The sequence below is a fragment of the Stegodyphus dumicola genome, chromosome 10 (genome assembly GCF_044657685.1).
Source record: "Stegodyphus dumicola isolate Sdum_Otavi_A_Nest chromosome 10, ASM4465768v1".
Classification (NCBI taxonomy): domain Eukaryota; kingdom Metazoa; phylum Arthropoda; class Arachnida; order Araneae; family Eresidae; genus Stegodyphus; species Stegodyphus dumicola.
In genome coordinates this window covers 119012026-119036088 of record NC_140777.1, presented here as the reverse complement: position 1 = coordinate 119036088, position 24063 = coordinate 119012026, and the positions used below count along the sequence as shown (strand labels likewise).

Below are 24063 nucleotides of genomic sequence, written 5' to 3'. Positions count from 1 at the left end.
ATTTTATTAACCCAAATGGGCGGCAGCTCAGAAAAGCTATTAGTTTCGAAACGGCATTTTGCTTTGTTTCACTTTGCAAACTGTTGCCACCAAATATTATCGCCCTGTATTAAATTTAAAGAAATAAAATAATGAAGAATCTGCATGAATGCATGTATGTTTCTCTCGAACTGTGAAAAAAATAACAGAATTTAGAATCATAAAATTTTGAATAACTTAATCCTCCACCCGCCCGAACATGGGCACCTGGACGGCCTAATTTCGAATTTGTTTTAATCCATTTGATATTTTGTAACTTCAACGAAGTTTTGATTAAGAAACTCAACGAGTTCAAAGCGAGCAATGGCAACCCTGTACAGAAAACAACAATCTCCAGCGCGGAAATTCTAAAGATATGTCATTTTCAAATATTTTGTGATATTGTTCTTGAATTAAATTTTATGTGGTTTACTTGCGAAGAACATGATGTTTAATAAATAAAGGTAACACGCAAAATGTTACAAAAACGCTCCTTTGGGCGCAATATAAAATTATATTGCTGAGTGCTTCCAGAGTTTATCCTTTTTCCCCCCTCATTACACTCAAAAAAGTTTATGCTCCGAATTTTATGAATTACTAAAATAAATAATCATCTTGCAATGTTAATAATTAATGATCATATAATCAAATAAATGATACTTTTGTTATGTTATAATAATTTTAAAAACTACTGCCTGAAAATGCTCATAAAATCAAAGAAAATTATGAGATCTTGTTTCATTTTACCTTATTTGTTTCAAAGCATCATATGCTATCAGTATTATTTAATTTTACTTTATTTGTACACAAAAGTAAGTTCATAAGTTTTCCGTTTAAAATTTTTACCGTTTCATTAAAGTAAAGAAATTTATACAAGAATTACGCTTGAAAAAAATGCACAAAATGCAGTAAAAAGTGCTTTTATGAGATATGTTAAATCTTGTTTGCAAAAACTGGGACTTTCATAATCTCATCACTTATACAACGTATCACATTTAATAATTAAAAACAGTTACGTGATACAAACGCCAGCGGTTTCCGTGTTAAAGTAAGCCAGATCGTCCCTACTCTTTCTTACGGGCCCACCAGCGGCCGAGCGGTAACGTCGCTGAACACTGGTAGTTCGGTTCGAGGCTCGAATCCCGCGAACGGGCTAGCTGCATGGGTGTTCTCGTGGTTTTCCCCATGTGTAACATGTATACGAGCCAGTTTCCCTTAAAAAGTCCTCCACGAAGGCATCCCTTTATAAAGCGCTGAAATTTCTCGTCCGGGAATATGAATGAAATCTCGAATTGAAAAAAGAATTTTTTTAGCTAAGTACGGCGGTCACTTAATTACATTTTAATGTGAGATCTTCAAAAATTATCCATAAAGCTTCTTCATTTAATCAACTGGGTTCTTTTGAATACTTTCACTTCATTAATAATTTTTCTTGTTTACTTAATGATATTAATTTTCCATTCTCGCTCTTCCAAATGCTTTCAAATTTTTAATACCTTTACGTTTCATTACTATTTTACACATCACATCATGTTACATTCTTTCCCTTACAAAATCGTTTTGCTCTTCCCACTAAGGAAATTTCCTTTCCCTGTCATGAGAAATCTGAATAATGCAATAAAAATTATTGTTATTCTTGAATTATACTTTTTATGGAAACATATGGTGGTGAGGGTTAGTTTAGCAAATATATTTTATTTTGTTATTAAAAAAAAATAAAAAAAAGTGAATTTTTAAGACAAGCAAAGGTATAAATTATTTGTGACCTCTATAATTTGCAGTTCATGCCACCATTCTTGATATAAAAATTCTGTAACATTTTATTGACCACGCCTCTCGCTTAAAATACTTACTTAGGTTAATGTTTATAGCCCTAAACTAGTGCATAATGTTTAATTTAGAAGTAAAATATTCTTTAAGGTTTTGTTTTATTCATTTTCGAGAAATTTCAGCGCTTTTTCAATTTGGCCAAAGTACACCAAACAGCACGATACATATCAAACAATGCTAAATTAACACAATAAAATTAATAGTACACGAGATCTTTAAGAATCGAAAAATGAATTTCACTGATAGGTGAAAAAATGACTTAAATATTGAAATTATGGAGTAGTCGAGAAATTTTGTAATTAATAGTTTAAATAATTTTTGGATACGTCTCTGTTAAACGTCACTGTCGGCTTCGTAACCTGTTGACTAAATGTCTTGACAGGTAAGTGTCCCGTAGCTAAATGTCTTGACGGCTAACTTTCTCTGTCGGCCAAATGTCTTGTCGGCTAACTGTTCGTGTCCGCTAAATGTCCTGTCGGCTAAGTGTCCTTGTCGGCTAAATGTCCTTGTCGGCTAAATGTCCTGTGGGCTAACTGTCTGTGTCGGTTAAATGTCCTGTCGGCTAACTGTACGTGTCGGCTAAATGTCCTGTCGGCTAAGTGTCCTTGTCGGCTAACTGTCCTGTAGGTTAAGTGTCCGTGTCGACTAACTGGTGTCGGTTAAGTGTCCCGTCGGCTAAGTGTCACGGACCCGACTACAGCAGGAAGAGAGATATTTATGGAATTCCGCGTCAACCGAAACTTCCGGAAGATAGTAACACATAAATTTTACTATTTAGTTACGAGAAAAAATAACCACTGTACATTTTTTTTTTTTCCAAGATAAACTTAGTAATAACAAGTACAATTACATTATGCAGCAAAAAATTATTTAATTTTTGCCGGAGTAAATGAGGTTATTTAATGAAAACTCACATTATTTATTTCCATCTTGTTAGTATGGGGCTGGAGGAAGAGGTTACCATAGCCTTGTACCCGGCATAAAAAAAAGCATAGACGTTTGTAAATGCATAATTTGTAAATGTTAGCATTTTTAAATGCAAACATTTACAAACGTCGCATTGGGGGCACTTAAAAGACTGTCAAGTCTTGTCGAAAAGTCGCTGACAGGTTAAGAAGAGTGAGAAAGCCTCTTATCTGTCCCCCAAGGTTTTTCCATCAAAACTCTTATGGAGCTTTCCTCTACCGCAGATGTAATTCTGTTGCCTTCTGGACAATGTTCTCGGCGATGAGATGGCTAAATGGTCGATGGGTTACGGCCATTTCGATGAATGCTTAATTGACAAGTGTCAGGCCGTTGGGAGAAAAAATGATAAAAAAATATAAAAACATTATTATTAAATGAACGCGTGTCAATAATGGAACTTAGCAGGAGTTTCTTTTGAATGGATGTATCTAGAAAAGGACTGAATTATCAGGAAAAGCAGATCAGGGCAATCTGCCTAGAGAAAAAGATACTTTGTGGAGGACTTCATATGGGAAAATCGGCTCTTAATCGCATTATGCACGGGAAGAATAACAAATATGCAAAAGCAGCCAATGGCTAAGATTAAAACCCAGATTGAACTACCAGTTTAACGATTCTATCAATTCGACCATTAATGGGCCGACTTTCTTCCTTTTTTTGTTTCATCCTGCACGACAAACTATATGTCGATAATATGACTAACAGTTAAATACGACAGATTAATCGTACAAATCCGCTTTAAAAAAATTACTGTTCCTTTTTCTACCAGTATGTTAAAGTGCATTGATTTCAATATTGTACTTTCAAATAGAAACACTGCTTTTGAAATTTTTAGTAATGACAATGTAACAAAAAATTACGATCTATATCTATAAGCTGTTCTAAACTGCCAAGAACTGGCTTGCAAGGATACGACATATTTGTTTAATGATATCACCAGGAAATTTTTTTAGTTTAAGAAAATATAGAATTGTAAACTTTAACACTTTTCTAAAATCAGATGCAAAAAAATCCCAATGCAAATTCAGCCAAAATTCGAGTATCTTAAGAATCATAAATACATATTCATTTAGTTAGTTTCATTAGATATATTCATTTACAAACACCATAAAAAGTTAGGTAACATATAATTACTTTTATAAAAAATTTATAATGCATTTATAATTCTTAGCAAGTTGTCAGATATCCCCAATTCAGATAAAAGTTCCCCAGTTGATAAAAGCAAATAATAGTAAGTTTCTTTATGCATAGTTTAATTTTTTCTAAAAAAGTTGAAGTATATTAAATTAAATCTATATACACTCCCTAAAATTATTAAACTTATAAAGAATACAAGATAAAAATTAATAACCGCAGTCTTTCTAAAAGTAAAACAAAATTACTGCAGTAAAGAATAATCATTTTAAAGTAATTTGCAATTAACAGTTATTAGCAATTTATAATTCCTAGCAAGTTCTCGGAAACCCCCAGTTACCATATTGTAAAGATCAACCCAAGTTTCTTTATGCTAAGTTTAATTTTTACTAAGTTGAGTTGAAATATATTAAATTAAATCTATTTTCCATACACTCCCTAAAATTATAAAGAATACAGGATAAAAATTAATAACTCTAATCTTTCTAAAAGTAAAAGAAAATACTGCAGTAAAGAATAATCATTTTAAAATAATTTGCAAATAACAGTTATTTAAGAAGTTAACATAATGTATATAAAAAATTATTTAAAAAAGTCCTGTATAAATTCAGTAATTATTATTACAGAATGGAATTTTCAGCATTTAGTAGGTAAAATTTTAAAGTTATTTGAAAGGCGATATCATGTGTGTTGGACAATATTACTATCCTATTTTTAAAAACACAGAAATCTATTTTAAGTAGGTTTTTATATTTCCTGAAATTTGACAACTTTGAAATATTTATAAAAATTCAAAATTCTCAAAATTAGTATTTTAATACTAGTATTTACACATACGATTGAGAAAGTGACTGCTGCTATAAAAAGTATGCAGTCTCAATTTTCCAGAATACAAGAATTAACTGTAGATAATTTTTTGGATATACAAATTAGATATTTTAATTCCTTAATTTATATAAATAAAATTAGAGTTATATTAAATTTAATTTAAGTTAAATTAAATTTATAAAATAAATTATTAATATTAATTTATAAAACACAACATTTCACTGAAACATTTACAAAAATTCAAAATTTGCAGAATTAGTATTTTAGTATCTTGAGATACTACTACTAAGTGTGACTGCTGCTATAAAAAGTAAGCATTCTTAATTTTTCAAAGCACAAAAATTACTAGATAATTTTCTGGTTACTGAAATTACATATATTTTGATTCCTTAATTTATACACATAAAATTAAGATATATCAAATTCAAAGTTAAAGAGAATTTATTAAATAAACTAATAATATTAATTTATCAAGCATGACACTTTACAGAATACAAATGACCTTTAATATCATAAATGTAGTCAAACTCATTTTAATGCACAACTCTGAGGTTGTAATGCAAAATAACTGTGAACTCAATTACTAATGATTGTATACATTTTTAATACTGTATAACATGGTTATAAAATTGTAGGACTTGCATGATTTTCCCACTTCTGTTTTTAAAGTACAATTTACCGTTTCATATTAATATATTTAATAACTAACACACATTACAAAAACTTAATTTGATGAAAGGCAACAATATTCATATCAATAAAATCTGTAAATGGAAATAAAAAAAAAAAATTGGAAATGTGAAAAATACAATTGTTTGTTACATTACTATTAAGTGAGTTCTCTTTGGGTACTGCTGCCTAAGATGAAAAGTTTGCATGTTTAGCCTATCAATTTTTATTCATTAAATATATATTTTTTACTGCATTTGCATTAAAATTGGACAAGCAATATGCATAGAAAAATACCTTCAAGAGAGAAGTTTGATAGGGAATAACAAATTTATAAAGCTTATGCATTTAGAACATCTAATTATATTACATTTTACAATTTTTTTCAATATATGCAATTTGTAGATCCAAAAATGATAAAATTAATTTCACAGCAGAATGCTTAAAAATTATTAAGCATGCAGCTATCCACAAGATTTTACATTACACACGAAATTCTTAAGAATAAACTATCTTTTAATCTGAACTTATGTGCAAAATTCGTATTGAAAGATTTTCTGTTTCGTTTTAGGTGTTATGGATATCATTTACATCCTCAGAGTATTGATTTTTTGAAACAAACATAACAAGTTTATCACTTATTACCAGCAAAAAGAGAGGAAAACTAATGCATAAGGTTAAAGTCTTACCTTCGCTTCCTCGCCGCAATATGAAACCTTCCTTGGGCTTCTTGCTCCATGCGGACTGCTTGTACCAGTCAGGAATCGTCAGGTTCTGCAGGGATCTCTCTATCCTCAGCTCATGCTCAGATTTCACTCGCCCCTGTCCAGTTGCGAGTCTATTTTCTGGCGGTTGAACTTTCTCTCTGTTATCAGCATCCAGAAGGAAGTCCATGCTACGAGCACGAGTGCCCAAGAATTCCGAATTTTCGACGACGGCAGCAGCAATGGCCGAATCGCCGCCGTTCGAATGCGAGCTCGCCGGATCGTCGTCGTAGTAGTCGTCTTCTCCGGCAGTGTCAGGCCGCTGCGCGCGCACATCTCCCGTTTCTGCGGGCCGCTTGAACCAGAAAGAGCGCTGCTCGTGGACAACGTCCACGATCTCAAGTTGTTCTTGAGCTAAATTCCCTTTCGATTTAGCTTTTGCCTCTTGAAGACGCTTAGCACATGAAGCCCAGGCTATTTCGCCTGTACACCGTCTATAAGGCAGACACAGAGAAGCATCTTTCGTCGTAGTTGTGGACGGCATGTCGCTGTTCGACTGCTGGGGCGGTCCGGCATCGAGTGGCGCCTGACCAGTCACTGCTCCGGACTTTTTCTTCTTTTTCAGCTGATCGATTTTACGTTTGCTGGATCGCACAGCCGCTTCTAGCGCCCCCAAATCGGGATGGCTGGCGGCAAGGCGTACACGTTCTTCTCTAGCTGAGCGACGAAACTCGTCGAACCGCCGTAGGCCGCCAGATTCAAAATCCGAATTTTCGCTGTTAGACTGTTTCGTTTCATCTCGGGGTCTGAGATCTTGTTGACTTAGACGTTCAAAGAAATCTTTTCTTGCGCTCGCTATCTTACCCTTGAGACGAGCAGATTTAAGAGACTGGTGTAATTGTGTCGTTGTTGTTGTTGATGATGGCGGAACAGGAGGTTTATGTATCACTTTCGTAGCTTCAGTATAGCCTGTGATAAGTTCCATTAGATCATCTTTAGAACTTAAATTATTTTTGATTACATCATTATTAAATCCTTTATCGTCGGCAGTGCTGTATTGCTTTAAATAACTACTGCTTCTGTAAGCATCAAATGTAGGCCTTACTGTAGCTGTTGGCTTATTATAATTCCGGCTATTTTTGTCGGAATTCCAAGCATCTAACGTACGTGACCTCATGCTCAATGGTGGACAAGATCCGGATCGAGAGGCTGAAGCAAGCGAATCTACTGAGCCCTCTTTCGGACCGCATGTGCTTCGACTCCGGGCCTCGAAGCGGGCCGCTCGCTCTACGACGGTCTCCGTACTGACGCAAATGCGGCGATAGTGCCTTGACCTCTCAGTTGGTGGTAAAGAACGATTTAGAAATCCACCTCTGGTGCTATGCCCGAGGTAGTCTTGAATACGTTGACTCACACTTTTACTGAGCAAGGCAGACAAGGGAACAGATGAATTATATTGTTGCTCGTGGCACCGTCTTAAATCTGGAGTACTTTTCGACTGACCAACTGAAGTCTCTAAAGTTTCCTTCGAACTTGCTGTATCACGATCTACTGATTGGCTTCTTTCGTAACCTACTCTACTACCAATAAATTCTTCTGAATTTAATTTCGAATTACTAACACTTTCTATGCAAGTAGAAATGATATCAGGCTTACTTTTATCTCTCTCGATCAAGTTGACAGCCAATTCGTTAGAAATATCTTTCCTTTGATTATTATTTGTTTGTGTATTACTTTCAAGCGTTTTATCCAATTTCGATAGTAAAGGATCTTCAGGTTTTGAAGCAACTGAAAAATCACTATCGGCGCGATGGATATTTAAAATAGCATTTTCAAACACATTCGATGTTGCGAATTCACCGCTTGCATCAGTATTTCTTAAAACACAATCTTTGTTTATACTATTCGCTAAATCATCCAAAGAAAATTCAGTGTAATCCAAAACTTGGGGCTGAGTATTGTCATTTGCATCAAGTGCAGTGCGGGAACATACTTTAGCAATATGCAACACCGGCGATTTCTCGCTTCCTATGTTTACTTCCACATCAAAGTCTGATGAAATATTCGCCAATTGCTTTATTTTACTATTATCGATTACAGTAGTACCTATCTCATCCGAAAGCAAATCAGTACTAAGAGAAAGTGAAGAAGAAATATTATCAAATGCAGAAGATTGCGTAGCTAAAAGTGCACTGCAAGTGGAAATATCATCGTAGCAGTAGGCGTGACACGAATCTCCTCGCACGTGCTTTCCTTCACTGGTTTCACCTCGCGTAGCTGCGAGCGAAGTGTTATTTTCTCCCTCCTTTACGCTACACTCATACGCACCCTTACTCTCACACATTCCACAAGTCATTAGGTCATCGGCGCCCACCAATCCATTTCCTGATTTAATGCAAAAATGCTTGAGCTCATCATTGATAGATGGCGCCACATCATTGACATTTTTCACGCTTACAGACTCTGTTAATTCGTCACAGTTGTTTGTATTTCGTATGCCATCACGTATGTTAGATGGCGCCACGAGAGAGGAGTCCGGTTTTATTTTGTTTATGTTATTCATGGTGTCTCCATGAGCGTTAACTGACGTAATCAGAGTGGTAGTATCGATGACCTTGGACTCAATTCCGGTTGTAGTATCACCTACTAAACCGGAAGTCAACTGACAATTGCTTTCCGCCGACTGAGCGCCTGTTTCGCTCTCGTGTTGCGTGCTTTCGGATAGAACTTCATTCATATTAGCATACGTTTCGATTATCTGGCTGTCATTTTTACAATCACCCAGCTCGCTCTTATTATTAATATAATTAGAGGCATCTGATGTATCTGCATTTAATTCTAAATCACACTTTGTGTACTGCACATTGCTAATGTTATTTGCTACTATGTGTTGAGTGTTTGGGATATTCGAAGAACATTTTAAATCATTTTCTTTTGTATATGTATGTGATTTTATACAATTTTCCTCTGCTAATGCTTCATTTGAATTAGATTTTCGCCTATAATTTTCGTCACGCGGACTGAACACTTTTGAAACGTGGTTATTGAAATTATAATTATAGTATTCCTCGCTAAGTTCATCAGTACTTAATTCAAGTTTTTCATCAGACAGGCTACCGTCGCTATTATTTTTATCTTTATTTTCAGTTAATGGGTTTGCCATTGCAACATTTTGCATATTTGTCCCTGCTCCAGTTTCGAAATTAAGCGAAGTATCATTAAATACGGGTATTGTTAAAGAAGAATGTTTTGATTCAGAATTTAAATCTCTCGAACTAATGTTTAAAAAATCCTCCTTAATATTTTTCGTATTTATGGATACTTTGTTTTCGAAAATTTCCGGAAGTTTAAATATATCCTTTTCTTGAAAGCTCGCAGAATTTTTTAAAAATTGAGTAATTGTTTGCTCTCTTAAGCTCATGATATCACTAACGATAAGTTTTTCCATTTCGTCACGACAACTTATCTTTTTTAACTCCTTATCTAACAACCACGCAGAAAACTGCGATAGATTTTCTGGAATATTCCATTTTTCACTATCCATGTGTTCAAGCTTTATTTCTTTGTTACTAATGGAATGATCTAACGGTTTCGAAAATTCTTTGAACGACTGCGGAACGGAAGCGGTCTGTACCTCTTCATCTGCATTCCTGGATCTGTCTGACTTTGATTCATAAAAAACTGAAGATATTGATTTTCTCACATTTGCAAGATCAGCAATTTCCCATGATTTCGGTGCCATCTGAGTTACCAAATCATTTCGCTCTTTTTCACACAAAATATCGTCTTCGTCATCATCTTCATCATCCTCTACGTAACCTGAGTCGTCATGTTTCAGTTCTAAATTACAATTATCCTTTGAACGCTTTTTGATGCGCTTTTTGGTTTCTTTAGCTGTGCGAATTCCTTCGTCACTATCAGATGATGTTAAAGGTGAATCAGTGGGTTCTTTTTCTGTTAAAGCATCTACTGATGTATTGTTATTGTACAAATTTTGTTGCGATAAGCTGAGCATAGTAGGAAAAGTGTTTAGAAATAGGCTTTGCACTCGACTATCCATAAATTCTTCATTTGCTGATTCTGAAAACATTAAATTGTTGATATTTGACTTTTTGAAACTGGGATCTGTGCATAAAGGACAATTATCAGAATTATCTGAACATGTGTTTTCAGGACTTAGTGTTCCTAGTTTATTAGGTTCCCCAATACTCGAATTATCAGAATTATTTTGTTCTGTATCACCTATTTCTATAGAGGAATCTCGTGTTAATTTACCTTCCCTAATATTAATATTTTCTATAGTATTGATAATGTAAGAACCCTCTGTTTCACTGTTTTCTTCGCTATGGGATGAATAATCATCTAAATGTTGAAAGCTTTTCAAAGCATCGTCAATGTCAGTTTCTCCATTGAGTAATGACCTCGAACTAGATCCTGTGCTATCTGAATTAACTGCGAACATATCTAATTCTAAGTCATCCAGATCTTCCTCCTTATTTTCCAGCGTATGTTTTTCTGAATGTTTTGGGTCAGGCATTTCAGATTCATTGCTATTAGAGTCGAATGGGGGCAAAGTAACTTTAGTTTCATTATCCCACAAACCTAAAGTTTTGAAATTATTATTTTTGTCTTCTTTTATTCTTATACGCGACATTTTTTTATCTTTCATCTTAAATGAACTATAAATATGTTTTAACTGAGACGGTAAACCATCGTCTGATTCATCATCCGAGAGTATATTTTGTTTTGATCCGCTGCTCATTTGCAAATCTGTCTGGTGCTGCCATCTAGTGATAGGACTGGTAGCTTCTTGCACAAGCTGCAGATCTGAATGGTGCTGCCATCTACTGAGAGAATTAGGAACCTCTCGGATTTCATCATCACTTGCGGATTGGTCCAAACAAGGAATCGATTTACGGCTATTGCCCGGAGGAGGGGATTCTGATTGTATGCTCGCGGTACATTGGACATCTGCCTGCATTGTTGTAAGCCTCACTTCCGCTCCCGATGTACCCTTTTCCTGTTCTTTCAGTTCGGGCTTACTCAGCCAAGTGGAACCGTATACAACGTCACCGTCGCGAGGGGAAAACACCGCTTCTTGCAAATCAGGACTTTCAGAGTTTTCGAATTCGGAATTTATACGGGACATTTTATCATCTGAGCTAGAATTAACCTCATCTGTTTCCTGCTTCTCATTCGCGGGGCGGGAATCAAAACCAATTCGGAAACATCTAAGACCTTTATTTTTAGTTGTAAAGGGTAAATGCGCTGATATATTTTCTGTCACAAACACATTTTCCTCATTTATTTCAGTTATATCTCTATTAAAGCCTGGAACATAGTTTTCCGAAGGCAAGAAGTAATCTTTGAAATCATCACTAAACATGAATTCATTTTCTTTACTTTCAGGAGCGTTCTGGGTGATTTTTGAAGGTACAAGACAAAGATCATTTTCTGAACCTAACACAATGAGAGAGGAATCTGATAAAGGACATTCTTCATTATTTTTGAAGAAATCTGAATTTTTACATTCAGGTGGGCAATCTTTACAACTTTTGGAATTTAATCCAGTATTTTCACACCAGGGATTTACAGTTTCTATTGGATATTCTAATTCATTAGCAGATATCCATAAGGTCTCAAAATCATTTTTATCTAAACTTAAAGGATTAAAAGATGGACTTACCTCAGATGCATCCATAGCACTGCTTTCCCCAAAGTGAATTTGTTGATTTTTCGATTCACAAAACTTAACACACTCTGGTGACAACATTTCGTTATCCAAGCATAAAACACCACCTTTCTCATTCTGTTGCGTAAGCACTTGCAACGAGAAATCATTTACGCTTATTTCACCGGTTAATGCAAGAGGATGCTTTTCATTCGCCTTTCGGCCACTCATTTCATGCTCATGTATTTGGTTTCGCAAATTATCTCCGGTTGCAATTACAGCTACATCACTGAAACTTTCTTTGCTTTCTTGTTTATCAGGAAATTCCTTCGTAACAGAGACACAATTTTTATCTAGTAGCGTATCATCACTATGTAGGGGAATATGAAGCGGTTCCGAAGAATTCTGGCTGCCATTTGTAGCTGAAGTCTGCATTTCAACCACTGTCACACGATCGTCATCAGATTCATCCCATGATCCCCAGCCTAGAGATGTTTCATCACACTCACTAGGACTTTTCAAATCATCAGAGTTCTCTTCGACGATGGTTTCTAGGAAACCTCTAACTGCAGCTTGATCGCAGAGGATACTGTCCGTGATTGATGTATTTATTAGTGATTGAGAATTAACACTTCCAGAAGTGGAATTCAGAAGTAGCTCTGGATGTCCATTCTGCATATAAAGCAACAGCATCTGCCTTTCTTCTTCGCTGATAGCACCATCAGGATATTTGGGTAATTCAACTGCCGTGTGGACAAACGAATATTCTCCACTACTACCTCCACTATCCCATGTGAAGAAGGAATCTGGTTGAGGTTCCGGTAATCCAGGAATGTCTTTAGGATCCATGTTAGAAAGGAGTTGAGACCCAGCAATACATGCAACTTCGGTATTTAGTTTTAAAGCGGAGAACGATGTACGCCGCTCAATGGGCTGCTTATTTAATGGGGACACTGAATCACTTCGTTCACAAGCACTAACTGACCGGCGTAGGCGTGGTGCACTTTTGCCTGCAGAACCGGTGAGCAGCGAAATGTTCTGTGTCTCACATAAAGGTAAGCAATCATTCAAATTTTCTGAAGATGTTTGCAATAGCTTTTGGTTAAGGTTATCTGTTTCAGCTGTCACATCGCTTTCAGGCGACTGCTTGGTGGTAGAGGTTTGATCACTTACACATGGTTTTTTGCGCCTCCTTCGGCATGAAGTCCAGCGTAGAGCGACAACGCAGGACAAACTGAGCAGTAACACCAATTTCCAGCAAGCGGCGATGCGAACAGCGTACAGGAGAGACGCGACGGGTTCCTCTACTGGCAAATCTGCTGAACTTGATGCCGCTCCCCCGACAGGGTTCGTCACACCTTCCCCCATTACCGAGGAACACTCAACCAATCACACCGCGTCCCACCTGGAGGAACCGGTTCCGCCAGAAGATCGGGACTCCAAAATAATAATAAAAATAAAAGAGTTGATAGTGGTTTTTGAGGAGACGGGAAGTGAGGTATGCTGTATTTTGGGGAAATAAATTTGAAGAGACAGATTTCTTTCTGACGTGTTTCTTGGTTTTCAAGTTCTCTAAAAGTCTGCTCGTTCGGTCTTTTGTGGTTCGTTACACATGGACAAGAAGAAATTCACCGGAGTAATTTTTAGAATGCTGATGATTGCTCTCAGTGTCTTTGATCTTTCCGACCTACAGTAAAATGAAATATATAGGGCAAAGTGTTAGCAAGTCTTTACAACACTAACTAATTAATCTTCATAAAAGACTTAGTAATAAATTCAATTATTAAAAATTTTTAATTCAAATAACAGAAATATCAGTTAGTAAATGAATGGATGTTATTTTTGATTTTGAATTATATTCGAGAATTTCAGAATATTTCCAGATTGAGCATCAGTACACCTGCTTATAGATTAAATTGCTAAGCTAGTTTATTTTTCCAAGTTTTAACCTTCGTTCCTGTTTCTTCACAAACGTTTTAGAATGATATTTTCTTCAAATTTTCCTGCTATTAATATCACGAGTGCCGTGGCAAAACCTCGATTTATGCCCAAGGAAAGATCAAATTCTTTGAGATGCTTAAAATAGAAGTATTATACATAAATCACAACTTTTTATTTATTTATTTATTTTTTAAATATATGTACTTTTAAATGTATTTTTCTCGAATTAATGTTTCTGCAGAATCTTGGTTTTGGTTTCATAACAACGATATATTGTTATAAAATTCATTTAGTTGTTCTTTTCTTACAACCTGCTTATCGATTAAATTGCGTGGTTAGTTTATTTTTCCCAGTTTTACCCTTCATTCCTAAGTTCTGTTTCTTAAAAGAAATTTTCTGACCAAAGAGTATTCTTTAAAGAGCAACAAATATATATTGAAGAAGGGATATTAATATCATAAGTGCCGTGCCAAAACATCGATTCTACAATTTTTGTTACTTTCACTTAAATGCATTTCTTTAATCCTTTTTGTTTTATATTATGCCCAGGGAACAGTACATAAATTCTTTGAGATGCTTATAACAGAAGTATTACACAGAAGTCTTTTTTTTTTTTTTGAGCACTTTTAAATGAGTTTCTCTCCAAATGATGTTTCTGCAGAATCTTGTTTTTGGTTTGATAACAGCTATATATTATAATAAAATTCATTTAATTATGTTTCGTTTACAATACTTTGGGGAGAATAATTCTGAGATCAGATTTTATCGCTTTAGAATCTGAAACCTTTAGATTATAAAAAAAAGAATCAAAAGAGAGTCTACCAATAAAAAGTTAATAAAATTAAAAAAATCATAGTAAATAAACAAATAAAAATACCAAATCTCAACAAAGATTAAAAATGCAGCAAAGACATCTGTTTCAGAGAAACGCAAAAGCAACTCATCTTATACATCCAAAATGCCCTTTTAATTTTTATCGATGTGATAAAATGCAATACTGCGATTTACAATCATGGTTTGTAAATATTATTATGTTAAAAACCGTTTATTACAAAACGTCTTTTAACAAGTATGAGAGTTGTAATATAGTTGTAAAACTATTGAGATTTACGCTGCAAATAAGTAAGGCTGGCACTGTCTCGAAAAAGGAGATGCGTAGGTTTACTAGTGCTAAGAATGGATAAGACCGCTGATCGTCGTCAGTTTGACTCGAGAACGAATCCCATCGAACAAGCTGTTTGCATAAGCGTTTTCGTAGTTACCAGGTATAACGTGTGTGTAAGGTGAAGCTAACTTTTCTTAGAACGTCCTCTACGAAGGCATCCTCTCTTTAGGCAGATAGCGCTGCAGCGCTTTGCCATATTTAAACAAAGAAACAAAATAATAAATTCAGTCCATAAATAAACATACGTACCATAAATAATTCTTGCTTTGTAAATCGTACAAGCCGAGGCAATAAAATATCAATTAATAGGTAAGTAAATGCTATATTTTAAAGGGGAACCTTATACAATACTTTTATTCAACTCCCACTTCTTTCTAGTTATTCAGTGAATAAATTAATAAGCCTTATTAAATTATTATGCATAAACCGAAAATCTAGTTTTTTTTTTTTTTTTTTTTAAACTTCCTTGTACGAAGTGAGAAAGGATGGTAATCTCGAAAAATTTCGGATATCCTATTTCACAGAAAATATCCATTTTGACCTCTTTTGAATCCAGTCCGTAGACACAGAGTCACGCAAAACATCCTTTAAATGGATTCAAAAGCGGTCAAAATGCATATTTTCGTTCAAATATGATATCCAAAATTTTTCGCGATTACGATACTTCGTTACTTCGTACAAAGTAGTTAAAAAAAAAAAAGATTTAAAATGCATTTAGATGAGATTTTTTTGTGACGTCTGTACGTACGTATGTATGTATCTCGCATAACTCAAAAAGACTAGTCTCAGAACGAGTTGAAATTTTGCATATGGGAGTGCTATAACATGTAGTTGTGTACCTTCCTTTCTCGTTCCAACTGGCCGCATCAAATATTAATAAAATTATAATTACATATAAATTATTACATATATGTTACGAAATTACATACACGTTAATAATATACATATATATTCACCGACTTCGTGACCCGGCTCGATGAGCTCAAGTTTTTTATGTTTATATGTTGGTAAATTGTGCATTTCTTTGCTTTAAAAGTGATCGAATTACGTTGTTCTTATGTTCCGGTTAAGGTTTTTAGCCTTTAGTTAATTTGTTTGCAATAGTTGTAGTGAATAATTTAAAAGTGGTGTTAAGCCTAACGAGGCCGCATTTGCTTACATTTGAAACTCTTACAGAATAGTGAATTAAGCCAGTTTGTGCACTAACTTTAGTGTCTTTTTACAGAGTGGAAATAAAAGTAAACTTACAATTTTGTGCACCAAAAAATCTGTCTTCCTGCCCACTGGCCGAATTGCTTGCTTTTGCGTAGAAACTCTAATTTGAATTGTGGAAAAAAAAAAAAAAAGTTTTAACCGTCTTTAATTATATTTGTTATTTTATTTTTTTCTGTAGTTTACAATTTTTAATGAAGATTCTTTGTGCTTTTCTGTATTTTTGCTTTGCCGCGAAGTGAAAACTTAAATAATTGATTGAGAAATATATCTCTAATGAAGTTCGACGAAGTAAATTTAAATGAAATGCAGCAAAAAATGCGTATAATTTAATGAGCCGTACAAGGAAGTCATGCGGTGTTCGCATTTGATATTTTAAAAAGATGTTTCGGTGTACTTATTTCATCTAATTCAGTTCAGCAGATTTCATTTAACATATTTCATATATTCCTTGTGAAAACGTTACTTCTGAATCACATTTTGTACCAAATCACCCGAACAATATGAGTTCGAAATTTTCCTTTATAGCTTTAAATTTTTTGTAAAAGTAAAATTTTGTATAAATAAAATTCAGCGCTTGCCGGTAGAAAACTTTTGATCACTAGTCATTAATTAACTTTTCTCAGAGCTATTTACATAAGTAATGTGATGTTTATATATTTCAAAATATTTAAATTACTGTGCAAGATAAATTTTGAAAGCATGAGCTACGAACTAAACAACACGAAAATTTCTTGTTAGTGTTATTAAAAGTTTCAATGTCCGAAGTACTATTTCGCAAACGTGAAATTAAAATGTGAGAAATGTTATGAGGTTATTCTCCCAAAACTTAATGCCATGTGGAGATTTTTGCATTTATTTTAATAACAGAAAAACTTAATTTTTCAAGATGCAACTGAGCATTTTTTTCACCAGATCACTAGTGCAGGAAATGTACAGTTAATAATTCTCGCAAATGAAATGATAACTGTTTTATTTTGCTTAAACAAGATAGTCGCTCAATGAAAACAATAACACCTTCATTGAGGTGTCAATAAAAGTAAATAGAATAATTATAAAATCAAGCCTTGAATCAAACAAAATTACATTTGACCTTTTTTGTTTCTTAAACAGTAAAATATTGCTATTAGAAACTTGGAGGAATCCTTCAACAAATTACAACGCAGGACACAACAAAAAAGAATAAAAAATTAGAACTTATAATTTAAACTTAAAATTACACATCTAAAGATTTAAAAAATAAAATTATAAATTAAGAGAGTGTTTTGATTTTTCGACAGCTCATACGTTCGTCTCACGGAGCTGCTTTTAATTCAAAAACCCTACAAACTTTAGCAATTTTCTTTAGTGTCATAAAGCGTAACCAAACTTTAGACAGACGAATTATCGCTGAGTCTAAAATAACAACTGAAATTTAAGAATGGTGTAAAAGACCTTTTTATCTAAAATTAGGAAGAAAGAAAATACACGTGGTGCTTACAGCCCAGCTAGCACTTGCGGCGAGGTAACAGTAAATGGAATGTAAAATTTAATTTAAATAAGCTAGTAGCCAAAGGATACACAGATCAACTTAACACAGATCAATAACCTGCATATTTCACTGGCATGGGTACTTAGTTATCGGCAATTTTAATGCCAGGCCAAAGACTGCAATTCGTATCTAAACAAGCAACCTTAGCGGGGCTCGAGAAGCCGAACATGCTCTGTCTTGCAGTCTAAAATCTTATCTTAAATACACGCGAATTAATTTGTATTCTAGCGGGAATATAGAAGGGAGAAGTGACAGTAAAGGTCCAAAGATCCAAAACATAAAATAACCCGTTTATTAACATAAAAGAAACTTACAAGCCGTTTCGGCTATTTAAAACACGTTTTGTTTATTGTAGGTAACTCTTATTCTATTTTGGGGTTTTCAGTGAAGAACTGCGTAACTAAGTGAAAACTTTGAATGATATACCACATTTAAATGATATGCATTTCTCTTCTTTCGGATAGCCGAATCATTACATAATCATTATTTAATAAATTTAAATTTTGAATAGCGTAGTCCTCCAATCGAACATGGGCACTTGGAAGCCCGAATTTTGAATTTGTTTTATTATCTATTTCAAATTTTGTAAACCTTTAACGAATTTTCGATTAACAAACTCTACGATTTCAAAGCAAGCAACGGCAACATTGTACGGTAAAAAACATTTTTATCTCCAGCGCGCGAGACTGTGTATCGAAAATCCTAAAGGTATGCAGTTTTTAAATATTTTGGGATATTGCTGTTGAATCGAATTTTATGTGGTTTAAGTGCGAAGAACGTGATATTTAATAAATAAAGGTAACATATAAACATTCAAAAAGCCTCTTTGGGCTTAATATAAAATCTGAAAGCTTTCGGATTTTTTTAAGTATTTATTATTATTATTATTATTATTATTATTATTATTTTCTTGAATTTCTTCATATACAGTTTTTTAAAAATGCAGTAAAATATAACAGTTGCGGCCATGATCACACTTTCAGGTAATATCTTCTGTAAATTACAATGTGGCAGCAATATAATATTTTTCCTTTCTACAGATTGGCAATACTGTAGCAGTATAGAACTCCATCGTACAATGTAGCAGCATAGAACTCTACCTTATAAACTGGCCGCCTAAAATAGTTATTATAAAAAAGAAAAAATACATAGCGATTTTAATGAATCCAGCTAATGTAATTTCACGAGTCTAGTTAGTAATTAATAATAACTGAAATGAATTTGCGTTTATTGCTTTTAAATAATATCAAATAAATTTCATAGAAAAATTAAATATTATCTTATGTTTCATTAAATAAAAACATTTTAATTCGCCAGTGTCGATTTGGTCATCTCTATCTCTGTTATTATTTAATAACAGAGATAGAAGTATCTCTGTTATTATTTAATAACAGAGATAGAGATAATAGAAGTACCTCTGTTATTATTTAATTACAGAGATAGAGATGATTATAATATTTTTCTCACTGAATAATATTATTAGCAAAATAAATTCCCGTCATATTTATTAGTAAACTTTTAGGTATTAGCTACCTTTTTATTAACATGTATACATATGTAGGTATGCATATGTTTTCAAGTGTATACAAGACACTTTTCTTATTAGACTAACACAGTTTAACCTTGTGGTTGTTACCAACACTTGTCTGAAAATTGCCAGCGCAAGGCCATGACATTCATCGCGGCAAATGGGACACCTATCTTTGGCAAGAACCTTGACCACAATACAGGTGATAGGTCGATTTTAGCTCAGTTTTGCTCCCCAATTTTGAAAGAGAGCATCCGAGAGGATAGAAGTAGGGAAAGAGGCGGTCTGCTTCCGCCTCTTTCCCTACTACTAACCTCTCGACAGGATTTCGACTCGCCGCACATTTAGAGTGCCATGCCGCACAGACACTATAGATTTACAAACATCAATGCCTTCTTCGGGATTCACACCCTAGTCCTTCGGTACGGCAGACTGAGTCACTAACCACTATCCCGATTGAACGTCAAATTTAGCCCTTAAAGTATCTATATTAATAACCGCACTTTAAATTTTTACTACTAAAATATATTTTTATCGATGTTCAAAAAAGCTTCTATTATATCATTATATGCATACTAAGACAGCTTAAGCGTTGTTTTAATATTAATACCATTAAATTTCATTTTATACTTTCTATCCTTTCGTAAAAGATTAGCCCAACACGCTTAAATCTCTACTGTTAAATAAGAAAGATTTTTTTTTTTTTTTTTTTTTTTTTTTTTTTTTTGTATTTTCCTCCCATTAGGGGAAAACGACGTCTAGTTAGTAATTGGTGGCATTGGCGAAATTTGGTGGCATCCAGAGACACCAAATTTCGAATCTGTTTTTGATTTACTTCATGTTTTGTACAAATGTAATAAATTTTATTATTAAAAACACCGCGACTTATAAGCAAACAATGGGAACAGCCTTTAAATCATTTTTATTTCCGGCTCGCTAAACTGTTGTCATTTGGCAAAATGAAAAATATTTATTTTTTAATTTTAATAAACAAACTGAACTATTTAAATAACAATGCGTTGCTGTTGCCTTAAATAAAACACTTTTATCTCTCACGCACCAGCGTATTGCCATTAAGTAAAGGGTAAGGTATTTAACGCTCAACTTAATCTGTCTATTATCGATTAATAAACCAAACGATTTAATAGCAATAAAAACAGTTTTTCGAAGTACTTTTTCTGCTTTTTAGTCAGACTGATTTAAATAAAAAATGCACTAGAAACATATAAATATTTATTTTCACAACATTTTAACTGCGAAAAAATCGTTACCAGATTGTCCGCAAGCGCTATGCAAAAGTTTATTTATGAATTGAGTCAAATGTTTCTAAACATTATTTAACCGATGTTGTACTCCCAAACTTAATTCTTGGAGAGCGTTCCTTACATTAGCATTTACAAGGAATTTACTTATTTCATCTTTACGTCCTTCACAAGGTTCTTAGACTTGTTTTAGAAGGTCTTTGGCAGATATCTTCTGGCCTCTACTTCTCTCTGAAGAATAGTAACCTGCATCTAATCATTTCTGAAAATCATTCAGAGTTATTAAAAATCTGCGCCAAATTAAACAAAAGTTTGCTTTTATGTCTAAAATTTAAATGCTGTTTTATGTTGGTTGACTGAAATGAAAACCAAGCAGTTCGTTGACCTTACTTGATGGTGACATTTTTCAGTCGTTTGGCAATTTTTAAAATTTATTTTGAATTATTTGGAGAATTTACATCGTTTTAAAAAAAATCATTCTGTAACATTTTGATAATATTAACCGAATTGTTGGTCACAATAAGGGATGAATTTTTCATGCTTTCGTATACAAACGGAAGAGACTTTAGCAATTCGATAACAGTATCCGAATGATAATATTAACCACGATCGAATTAAGCGGTGGTGACTACTATAAATATAATGCAGCTGAATATTTATAAGTAAAGATTAAAAAAAATTCTTTTTGATTACTCAATTTATACGAATTGAAGAATCGTTTTCAATATTAAATTAATAAATTTTAAGTAAAATTGGAAAAGAAGGGAACTAAAATGAAATTCTGAATACATTATTTTACATCGAATGGTAAACGTATATGTATTTAATTTATTCAGACTGAGTAATCGCTTAACATTATATATATATATATATATTCGTTTTTTGATAACTATTTTAGGCGGCTAGCAACGCAAGCATCAAGTGTGTAAAATTTGATAGATAGCTACTAGAGATTAAGTTTTCACTAAAAAATCGGTCTCAGTAAATAAGCATGTTGACCAAGCCTGGAATATAATAATTAAGGCTTACCACTTCCAGTCTGAAGCTGAAACGCCCTTGATTTAGATGCATATATAAAAGAATTTGCACGCAGTATTCAACATCGAACAACAGTTGTCAATATCAGCCGTATCAGTGTATGGCAGATTCAAACAAAAGTCCAGTTATAAAACAGTTTTATAATATTAAGCGGATAATAAACCGTTCACCTACTCACTATCATAATCTACAACTGACTGAATGTCTTTCAGTCATCCACAAATTGGCAGCACTTCGATTTCAATGCTCGCTTCGCAGAAGAGCAATATTTTATCTCTTCACTCTATTCATGGATGAGATTTCCTTTCAATCTAATAAGGCCAATTAAAAGTTTTTTTAAAAACAATTTGGAGCGTTGATTCCAGTGTATTATCTCAATTCGTTTCTGATAATAATCCTCCGAATTATCAAACAGGAATCAAGTAGAATATATCTTTTCGAATTATCAGATAGGGCGATGTGACAAGATTCTAAACAAATCAATAATCTGTATAATCTGTGTCATATGAGAGCCAAATGATTTATAAATAAAGGCGAAATATTTCTTCTTTGTTCAGACAGCACCGATCTACTATTTAATGCTCTTCTTTAAATTTGCCGACCTGATAATTCAAAATTAAGATTTCATCAAAATAGATCAAATGCGCTGAAATGAAAAATCTGGGCTTCGTTGATTTCATCTTGAGTTTGAAAAGAAAACCTGTTCAGAGAATAAAAAATTAAATAACTTTAATGATTCTTTTATGTAGAATTACTATTTCATTGCACAAGTTCTGGTTCTAAAAGGATTCCAACTATCTTTTAGAAAAATTTATAATGCCATCTGCATGCCAAAGAATAACTTGTAGCTGATAAAATTTATTTTCAATTAAAATAAGTTTATCTAAAAACGTATTGACATATGTACCAATTAAAACTGAAGATATTTCTAATTGATTTGCTGTATGCAGCTACAGTGGGTGCCATTTATTGCGATCACATTTCACACACGGCTATTTTGATTACATTAACGAAATAATAACATCAAACAATGGGTAAAAATAGCCTTTAAATCAGCAGTAGAATTTAACTAATTTAACATAAATATAAATAGAAACATATAAATATTTATTTTCACAGCATTTTATCTTCGAAAAAAGTTTTTACCAGTAGATTGTCCGCAAGCGCTATGGAAAAGTTTATTTATGAACTGAGTCTAATGTTTCTGAAAATTACTTAACCGATGTTGTACTCCCAATCTTAATTCTCGGAGAGCGTTTCTTAAATCAGCATTTACAGGGAGGGAATTTACTGATTTCATCTTTACGTTCTTCAAAAGGTTCTTAGACTTGTTTTAGAAGGGCCCCTGGCATATATCTTCTGGCATCTACTTCTGTTTGAAGAATAGTGACCTGTATCTAATCATTTCTGAAATCAACAGAGTTATTAAAAATCTGCGCCAAATTAAACATAAGTTTGCTGTCATGCCTAAAACTTTCAATGCTATTTTATGTTGGTTGACTGAAATAAAAACCAAAAGTTCATTGATCTCACTTGGTGACATTTTTCAGTCGTTTGGTAATTTTTTGAAATTTATTTTAAATTTATTTGGAGAATTTACATCGATTTAAAAAAATCATTCTGTAACATTTTGATAATATTAACCGAACTAGTGGTCACAATAAGGGATGTATTTTCCATGCTTTCGTATACAAACAGAAAAGACTTTGGCAATTCGATAACAGTATCCAAATAATAACATTAACACAATTGAATTAAGCGGCGGTCTCTATACTGTAAATATAATACAGCTAAATATTTATAAGTAAAGAGTTAAAAAAAATTCTTCTTGATTACTCAATTTACATGAATTGAAGAATCGTTTTTCAACACTAAATTAATAAATTTTAAATAAAATTGGAAAAGAAGGGAACTAAAATGAAACTTCGAATATATTATTTTACAACGAATAATAAACCGTATACGTATTTAATTTATTCAGACTGAGTAATCATTTAAGACACAATAACACGCCGAATAAATACTAATTCAGAAGTCAAACAACAGTTTGACTTCTGAATGAGTAATCATTTGTTAGGTAATAGTATAACCAACCGACATATATTCATATTCGAAGCAAAACTAATTAATCGAAAAATATAATATATTTTGTAAGTATGCTCTTGAAAAAGTAACGGTTGTATTGCAGTCAATTGCTTATTAATTGCTTGGGTAAAAAGAAAAAAAAATACCGATTCTAATTTATTACAGTCTCGCATGTGAAATATATATATTTTTCCAAAAACGAAATACGCAGGAATTCTTGTTTGGAGCTGAGATTTCTTATAATATGCTTTAAAATCAATTTTAAAATACAAATAAATTGTCCACATTTAATTAGAATTTGTAAATAATAATTCCTCAATATTTTAATTTATTAATAAATTTTCAGGTGACTTAACATTAAATTAATTAAGTTAAATTAATTTTTATCCTAAAGAGGCAATTTGTCCAGAGGGGCTATTAATTTCGTTTTGGCATTTTTCGTCGATTCACTATAAACGGACAATCACATTTTTAAATTGTT

General features: G+C 33.3%; 1 protein-coding gene and 1 long non-coding RNA gene across 4 annotated transcripts in view; one reads left to right on the top strand and one right to left on the bottom strand.

Moving 5' to 3' along the window:
* LOC118197571 (uncharacterized) overlaps positions 1–24063 on the bottom strand; it is a 91944-nt gene that overhangs the window by 20084 nt on the left and 47797 nt on the right. For all 3 annotated transcript variants that reach the window (XM_085825445.1, XM_085825448.1, XM_085825446.1), the window contains exon 2: positions 6135–13507. In XM_085825445.1, coding sequence (XP_085681571.1) covers positions 6135–13188 — 7054 coding nt within the window. In that variant the 5' untranslated portion in view covers positions 13189–13507. The remainder of the gene's footprint in view (positions 1–6134; positions 13508–24063) is intronic.
* LOC118186413 (uncharacterized) overlaps positions 12737–24063 on the top strand; it is a 110782-nt gene continuing 99455 nt past the window's right edge. Inside the window, exon 1 of the long non-coding RNA XR_015043524.1 lies at positions 12737–12875. This is a non-coding gene — a long non-coding RNA (uncharacterized LOC118186413). The remainder of the gene's footprint in view (positions 12876–24063) is intronic.